This window comes from Scaptodrosophila lebanonensis, unplaced genomic scaffold (assembly GCF_003285725.1).
Source record: "Scaptodrosophila lebanonensis strain 11010-0011.00,11010-0021.00 unplaced genomic scaffold, SlebRS2 tig00000096-arrow-pilon, whole genome shotgun sequence".
Classification (NCBI taxonomy): Eukaryota; Metazoa; Arthropoda; class Insecta; order Diptera; family Drosophilidae; genus Scaptodrosophila; species Scaptodrosophila lebanonensis.
Window position 1 is genome coordinate 264,566 of NW_022060567.1, and position 8,386 is coordinate 272,951.

General features: G+C 38.6%; 2 protein-coding genes across 3 annotated transcripts; both read left to right on the forward strand.

Annotated features, from left to right (window-relative positions):
- Positions 1–315: 315 nt before the first annotated feature.
- LOC115627635 (probable proteasome subunit beta type-2) lies at positions 316–1,282 on the forward strand. The gene is made up of 3 exons (XM_030523370.1): positions 316–417; positions 470–695; positions 773–1,282. Exons 1-3 carry the CDS (start codon positions 327–329, stop codon positions 1,083–1,085), a joined length of 630 nt encoding a protein of 209 aa, XP_030379230.1. The 5' UTR covers positions 316–326; the 3' UTR covers positions 1,086–1,282.
- A 5,882-nt stretch (positions 1,283–7,164) lies between these two features.
- LOC115627642 lies at positions 7,165–8,040 on the forward strand. Of its 2 annotated transcripts, none has more exons than XM_030523375.1 (4): positions 7,165–7,297; positions 7,371–7,469; positions 7,530–7,724; positions 7,781–8,040. In XM_030523375.1, exons 1-4 carry the CDS (start codon positions 7,231–7,233, stop codon positions 7,939–7,941), a joined length of 522 nt encoding a protein of 173 aa, XP_030379235.1. In that variant the 5' UTR covers positions 7,165–7,230; the 3' UTR covers positions 7,942–8,040. The 2 variants fall into 2 exon arrangements, with proteins under 2 accessions (XP_030379235.1, XP_030379236.1); XM_030523376.1 differs by having other exon boundaries at positions 7,784–8,040.
- The last annotated feature ends 346 nt before the right edge of the window (positions 8,041–8,386 follow it).

An 8,386-nucleotide genomic window follows, 5' to 3' on the forward strand; every position in this document is an offset into this window, starting at 1 on the left:
AGGCCGTGATTTTGTAATAATGGGGCTTTCCATTGCAAGCAGCGTGTAGCAGAAAAAAATGTAATGTAAGACGTCTCCCTTTTGCCTAAAAAATTTTCAATCTAAGGGCCAACAAGGGCCATTACCTTGTTAGGTCTATTCTAATCTACACGAAGCTGAAACTTTTGGCTAAGCCAAGGGATCAGCGTGAAAGTTTGTTTCTTTAGAGGCGCAGCAACACAGGCCCTTAGTACTATATGTATTTATCCGAACTGGTAGGCGTCGGAACCTTCAACTTAAATCAAAACAATTTTAAACAAAAACGAAGTAACTAAATTGCTGACATAATGGAGACAATGTTGGGTATTAGGGGATATGAGTGCGCCATGATGGCCTGCGATACCATGCAAGCGAAAACCTTGATGGTCATACGGAAAAGTAAGTCAAAAAAGCAGCTCATTGGTTTCTATAGAGACTCTGCCTCCGCCAGATCAATCGAAATTCTTTCCCCTCTCAAAATACTCGGTGATGGCCGTGACGGGAGATGCTGGCGATAGTCGTCAGCTCACCAGACTCGTCTCCAGAGATGTTAATCTCTATCAGATAAAGAACGGCTACTCGAAGAATCCGCGCTCGGTGGCACATTCTACACGTAACACATTTATGGAATACGCCCGCGCCCACAACAGATATTTGGTCACAACAATGCTTGCCGGGTAATACAAAATACAAACAAAAAAATACCTTCAAGCCTAGCACACTTCTCGATATATGTAACACATATTCTGCACAGCTATGACGAAAAGGATGGACCAGACTTGCACATAATTGACTCCCTTGGCTCTGCATATCGGTTCAAGCATGCCGGCCATGGCTACGGCAGTGTTTTCACTTCGACAATACTGGCGGAAAATTGGCATAACAAGCTCACCGAATCGGAGGCTTACGATATACTCAAGAGGTGCGTATCGGAGATACAAAAGCGTTCGTTGGTTGAGCTGGAAAATTTCGAGGTTTATGTGGTGGACAAGGATGGAGTACGGCAGCTCGAAACTATTGATCCGAAATTGTTGAAGATGGACTCAATTGTAAATTTGCCACATTAGTTCTGATTCTATAGACAGATCCCATCTCTATATGGCGCTATTTCACACTGAAAAAATTAATTGTTTTTTTTTTAATTATCTTGGCAACCAAACAGACACTTTATATTATATGCTTATATATTAGTTAGTCCTTTAATTATGGCAACCACAGAAATCCTACGCTTTTAAAAACTTAATAAAATGCAGTAATCTAGTAAGCTCTTGATTAAAAATGGAATCAAAATAAGCGAATTTGACAATAAAATTGTCTTTTATTCAGAGCTGTTTGCTGCTAATAATTTGCTTTTGATATTCTCTTTAGTACCATTCGGGTAAACGGAATGATTCCGCTGATTTCCTTATTTTTAAAAGCAATATGTGTTTTGTACTTTTTTTTTTTAAAGTGAAATACTATATTAACGGTTTTTAAATGCACGTAAAACAACATAATTATTTCAAATATGAAACAAGGTTTAAAGATTTGATTATAAGCATAAAAGAAACTTTAAGAGGAATACAATTACAAGAGAGCTTGGCTGTAAAATTGTCAGAGCCCGCAAGGATGTTTCTTCTAAGAAAGTTTATAGTTCCTATGACAGCTTATCCCTCATAAATTCGAAATTTAGTGACAATGTGGTGCTGAAAAGTTCTATACTAGAAGCGTTTTTGAATATAGTTTCTGAAAACGTTTCCAAGTGTATTTCGGAAACATGGCTATAAATACAAATAAAAAGAGGGATATAAGATATAAGAGAGATATTGTAGGAATAAGTCAGTTCTAGGCTGCGAACCGAAATTAAATTTGTTTCCTTTTTGATTGAAGCCAAGAAATTTACGTCCTGGTTTCTGCCTGGTAGCTGTATGAATATTTTTTTAATATTATTATATCTATATATATATATATACAAGTAAAAGGAAGTATGTATGTATATTCCGTATAGTTGATCAAATTCAAAATAGTGTGTCAATATTCAAAATAGTCCAATGGGTAATCCTGTGAAGTTTCGTGGCGATAGGTTAACGCGATCAACCATCGTTTTCTGGCTTATTTCTGCTTATTTGCATTTGTTTGACAGTCACTTTTTACTCTGTTTGTCAGTGGTTCATTCGTAAATAAATAAAATTTTAAAATCGTATACAAAAAAGTGGCATAAAAAACATCTATTGGTAAAACAACCACAAAATCCAAAAAATCTGAGCGAAGAAAGAGCAGTTGGAAATGATGAGATTTTTGCGAAAGAGCATCTACATACGTCTAGACTCTAGAGCCATAGAAACGGAACAAGAGCGTGAGTTGCGGCTTCGGCAAATGCGGGAAAGGGCATCCCCATCAGACCCAAGAAACACAAACAGAGGACTGTGGATATGCTTTGTACAGACGAAGAAAGGTGGACGACTGTGGGTATCTAACTATACTCAAGGACCTAATCGAAGCCTTGGAGATGTGACGTCGGAAATCTTAGAAAGCACTACAATTCAGCCGGAAACGCTAGCTTAATATCTATACTAATATTATAAACAGGAAAGATTTGATTGTTTGTATGTTTGTTTGTTTGTTTGAATTGAAAAGGCTCCGAATCTACTAGACCGATTTAATGGATTCTTTCACTGTTGGGAAGCTATACTTGTACTATCGACGGTGAACATGGGCTATATTATATTTGCAAAAAGGAATGGAATCCTTACTAAAACGCCAATAATGTAACCAAAGGTGTAAAAAATTACCTTAAAAAACTCCTGAATAACATGCTGTTCAAATTCATCCTCGAAACATTGTCACTTTAAATATTAGGGCAGTATTATTCAAAAGCCCCCAGCCAAATAAAAAATTACAAATCGATCGACTCCGTGATTAATATTGAAGACATTTAAATTAACTAAGCCCTTTTGGACTGCCACCACACGAATTGACGGTAAAATTCGGAATTGCAATCATGCTTTTGAGAAATTAAAGCCTTCCAAGCATGTGCAATGGGACGAGGCTGCTTATTAAGGAATTGCAGGACAATTTAAGTGTAGCAAGTATTATCAACGGCCCGGCAACTGGTCCACTAGCTCATATAACGAGGGTACCAAGGATACCGATGATCCCATTTGATCATTTATATGGCTTCAATTCCCGGTAAGCTAAGCCTTCGAATAAGGCTAAGCCTTCGAATTAGTAGGGATCGACATACGAAAGCAATGTTTTACTGTATGTTGACCTATCACGGGCCGTAGCTCCTAAAAATCAATTTATTTTGCTACCACAAAATAAAACATCAAATATCTTTTACAGTGAACCTCTGACCTAATAAAAAATAACAAAAAAATCTAAAAACGAACAAAAAAGCATTAAAATAATAATATGCAAAATAAATGTCACTCCTTCTTAGTAACTCATAGCAAAAAGAAGGGTGTATGTTTTAAGTGTGTGTGATAAAACGTATAATTTTTAAAATTTGTGTAAAAATACCCGTGCGAAGCAGGGGCAGGACGCTAGTATTTAAATAAGTTTCTAACCAGTGTGCCTTGGAGTATGGCATATAAAAATATATTTTCATATATATGTACATACATATGAGTAGAGCGTTGGACGATTGCTTTTTTATTATCTGCACATTTGACTTTAGCATGAAACGTGACGTGCGGTGACAACTTTTCAATCATAATGCAGTGCCTGATGAACGCCACTCAAGCGGGCTGGCTAAACAGGATGGGATGGCACGGGCACGGGCATGGGCATGGGCATGGGTTGGGTTGGGTTGGTTTGGGGCTTATGTACAAGTATGTGTATGGTGTTAACTCTCAACACCTGTCACCGTGTCTCTGCGGGCGGGCGGAGTGCCGGTGGAGAGGCGGGCGGAGGGCGGAGTAGTCAGAGTCTGTGTCGGAGCAGCAGGTAGGCAGGACAACAACAACAGCAACAACAACCATTTAGTGCGAGCGGCAAGAGTTTCATGTGTGCCTTAACGGCTTTGAATGTTGTTTCCGTCTGTCTGCCGTCCGTCCGTGTCTGTCTGTCTGCCTGTCTGTCTGTCATTCTGTCTGCCTCGCAGTCTATGCTTCCGTAGCGCTGCTGTTCTATGCCTGTCCTTTCTCCCTTTTGGCTTGGCTGCTGTTCGCTGCCTTTTGTCTTGGCCTACGTTTTGTTAATATTTACATAATTGTGGTTAAAAGTAGCTTTTAAGATGTTTTTAACTCCGTTGTCTGTATGCGTGTGTGTGTGTGTGTGTTTGCTTGTGCTACCATTTGCCATTTTGCCATTTTGCTTTGTTTTATTTACGCTGGGGCTTTGTGCATTTAATGGAAGCCAAAGCGACAACAACAACAACAACAACAGCAACAACGTTTTATTGCTGCGCCCTTTTTGGCTTGACATTTTAATAAAGCAAAATGGGCGTCGTTATTACTGTTGTGCTATTGCCATTGTTGTTGTACCCCCCTCTTGTTACTCTTACTGCTTAGGCTGACATGTCTAAGCAACAACAATAAACGGGCCAAACTCCACTACACATCCATCCAAAACACTCATACATACTCCTACTACTCGTATATACATATATATGTATGTATGCACTAGTATGTGTGTGCATATTTAAATGTTAATGTCTGCGTGCGGCGAAAATATTTTTGGCTAACCTCAAACATTTTATTTGAATTTTGTTTTCGCCTTTTGAATTTGTTGCAAAAATTGTTCGGTTCAAATATTGGGGATTCAAAGTTTTAGCCACAAAATTCACACACACACACACACACATGCGCAGCCTTAAGGTTGCAGTGCAGGCACACCAACACCTACACACGCACACACACACACACGAACGCAAAGACTTGTGCACAGTGCACAACGTTTAGTTTGCATAGCACACATCAAAAATTGTTGGTCTTGTTAGCAAACGTTTATGCTAGTGGGCGGCTTTTGGGTGGCTTATATAATAATACCAGCAACAACAACAACAACAACAACAAAAATTAAGCAAAAGAAGCAGGAGAGAACTCTTTGTGTGCATCAGCGCCACCACCACACTGTTGATGCCACCATCATCACCACCGCCACCGCCATGGCCACAACCACAAAAACTTTAACTTTTAGCAACTTGTGCAATGCTGCCGCTGTCTGTCTATACGAGTACGAGTATGTCTGTCTATATGTTTGTCCGACAGACTGTCTGTCTATCCGTCTGTCCGTCTGTCTGTCTGTCTGTTGCTTGGCACGACGCGAATGCAGCACGAAGGGAGGCGGTGGAACCGGAACAGCCACATAAAGCAAAATTGTGGCACACTGAGTTCAAAGAGCGTAGCAGTGATAATAGTTAAACATAACCGAGCATCAGGATTTGAGTATAAGGTGGCTCCGGCTACTGTTGGGGCGCCACAAACACAAACACACACACACGCATACACAGACAACAAAGTGGCAACAATTAAAATGCAGACAGGCTATTGTCTGAACGAGTCTTACTGAGGCTCGTATCTGTTGCCGTTGGTGATTTTTTAGGTTTTTGGTTTCTGGATTTGAGAATTGGATTTGAGAATTATGCGCTCTTTCCGTTTGTATGTTAACTGTTATAATTATAACATGTGCTGCAGTGGTTTCATATTTTTTTCCTATTCGCCTTAAAATAAAGCTATACTGTTAACACATGGATATGCATGTGGAATTCTCATAGAACTGCCGCCAATATTGGGGCGTTCCTTTGTAATTATAGCTGCACTTTCTTAAGACAGATGTAATGGCTTCTTCTCAACGTTTATTGGTTGTCAAGAAAGAGATCATTTCCCAATAGCAGCTTAAACAATTGGCTACAAATTTCTAATCTCATGTTAATCAATGTATTTTTTTCTAATTTAATGTATTTACAAATAAAATACACTACAAAAAAGAAATGTGTAAAAAGCAATTCGTATTTTCGAAAATATTTGGAATAAAGCCGACCCAGTTTCACAAAAATGTTTCAAATTGTATTTATATTGTGTGTGCATGACTTATCCATATGTTTTCACCTTATTAGTTACCAGTAGGAAGGCATTTAAAGTATTTAAATGAACATTTTCTCTTCTTGACAAAACTAACTGTACTAACTGGTCCGTTACATTTTTGTTCTTGTAATTAATATTTTTTAAAGCTCGTTTTTCCCCCTTTGGAGCTCGAATTTTTTAAAAGCCTTACTTAGTCTTTCTTGTATTCTTAATGAGAGTATACAAATTAAGTTTGAAGTAAATCTGATGAAAATTGTAGATTTTTCATTCAAACGTTGGAGACCGTTTTCCCCCTTTGGAGCTCGAACTTTCCAAAATCCTTTCTTAGTGCTCACTTTCACTATGAGAGAGATCTTGTGTCAAAATTTCAGTTTCTAGCCTGTACCGTTTGGGCTGTGCGTTGATTGCCAATCAGTCAGTCAGTCAGGACAAACTGTTTTATATGCAAGTATATAGAGATGTGTATATGTAAATATGTGTATATAAGCAACTACTGTAAGATGTATATTCAAATGATGTAATAAAAAAATGTATAAAAACAGATTATAATATGAGAATGTAAGAAACTGTTTGAAAGACTATGAGAAACTGTTTGTGAAGACGTTATGTAAAGTGTAAGAAACTAGTTATTTAAAGTATAGTGTGGTTGTAATTAAATACCGGTGTTTAGTTTATTGTCTATTGGATCCCCCTGACACCTCCTTACAATGATCAGAAGTGGAAGCATTATATACAGTTGGCATTAAATACATTCTGTAGCAGCATTTTCATGGCGTGTTGGTGAGCAGCTCCCTTTTTTTCAATTTAAATTAAATTTTTTCACTTTTCTTAAAAACGTCATGAATTTACAAGATATTTAAAAGACATCTTAATGTTAAGAGTACAGGCAGCTTTGTCTTTTCTACTTAATTAAACAAAATAAGGAAAACTACAAGTTAAACAACAATTGACAGTGTAAAGCGGGGAAAATTATACAAAAAACCCAAAAGGTCCGTTTTTTTTTCTATGTTGGCTTAGAAGTGTAAGAAAATGCTTTCTTAGGAGGCTGCGTACTACTGGGCTTGAGGTTTCTAAATGTTATTGCAATGTTTATTTGAGGAGTAGACTTTTGTCATCACATAAAATTTGGATATATTTCACAACAAACATATCTCTGTGATTTAAAACACTGTAAGAGCTACTACAAATCTTCAAAGTTGTTACAATGGCTGAATCGCATACTCGCTCTTGGCTGCTCATCGTCTTTCTTATCGTGGCGATTTTCATGTGGGGTAAGTGGAATCGCAAGTTGTCTCTATATAGATCCATTGTAGACCTCTTATTGTCCATTCTATCGATGGACAGCTGTGATCAGCGCCAAGCAAATGACTGACATTTATTATCAAGACGACAAATCGAATCCTGACGAGGAGTACATGGAACGCATAGGACGTGCCATCAATCGTAAGTGAAGTGAAGAGCCATACAAAAGATCAATTTATTACTCTCTACGTTTCTATGCAGCTTTCAAAATGCTCTTGAATCGTGGACCTTCGAAGCACATTTCAACAGCCTCTGAGAAGGATATGGATGATCATAAGCAAGGACACAACAAACTGGTGAACGCTGATGAGGATGAGAAGCAAAAGGACAAGGAAGTGAAGCAGGCACTGGAGCAAATGATGCTCGAAGATCAGCCCATCCTGGATGCTTCAAATGGTGAGCTAACCGTATAAGACCACAATTGTCTATATTGCTATCTAAAATATAAAAAGCAGAGCCAAAGAAACAATCACGCGTTGACGACTCCAATGCATCGAAGAGGCCCCAGGGATTGTGGATGAAGAAAGGATTGAATTTGAAGCGCGAGTTCTCCAGCGATGAGGCCAATCCATATATTGATAGTGGTCGCATCGCCTACGATAGCTTGCTCTAAGCTAACTCTGGGGCTTTGAATAGTTCTCATATAATATATTTTATTATCAACTGCTAAGCAAAATACTTGTAATTAAAGCTCCGTTTACTTTCACTCAAACAATATTATTAATCATCAAGTAAAGAGCATCGTTCTAAAAGGTATCAAGAGTCAACCCAAGCCATTAATTTTACCGACCCTGTGCTGTGGCCATGTCAAAGTTAAACTTAATTTCATTTGGCGACGTTTATCCGGACGCTTAATTATGCTGTCGTTCAAATGTCAGGCGACGACGTTAACTAAGCAAGCTGGCCGAGCAACAAGTGCGGATGGGTAGGGTGGTATTGGTGGTGCGGAGCAGGAGGAGGTTCAGCCAACCCAAAAGGGTTCAGCTTAGCGATTGCAAGTCGCACAAATATTTGGCTCTGGCAGAAGGATAGCAATAGCGGGATAGCGATACGAATAG

What these genes read in the sequence shown, in the direction of transcription:
- LOC115627635 (XM_030523370.1), top strand. Translation starts at nt 327, where the DNA reads ATGGAGACAATGTTGGGTATTAGGGGATATGAGTGCGCCATGATGGCC. An exon ending in CTTGATGGTCATACGGAAAA is followed by an intron (nt 418 to 469) that starts GTAAGTCAAAAA and finishes TGCCTCCGCCAG; the next exon opens with ATCAATCGAAATTCTTTCCC. An exon ending in GTCACAACAATGCTTGCCGG is followed by an intron (nt 696 to 772) that starts GTAATACAAAAT and finishes TATTCTGCACAG; the next exon opens with CTATGACGAAAAGGATGGAC.
- LOC115627642 (XM_030523375.1), top strand. Translation starts at nt 7,231, where the DNA reads ATGGCTGAATCGCATACTCGCTCTTGGCTGCTCATCGTCTTTCTTATC. An exon ending in CATAGGACGTGCCATCAATC is followed by an intron (nt 7,470 to 7,529) that starts GTAAGTGAAGTG and finishes GTTTCTATGCAG; the next exon opens with CTTTCAAAATGCTCTTGAAT. An exon ending in CATCCTGGATGCTTCAAATG is followed by an intron (nt 7,725 to 7,780) that starts GTGAGCTAACCG and finishes AAATATAAAAAG; the next exon opens with CAGAGCCAAAGAAACAATCA.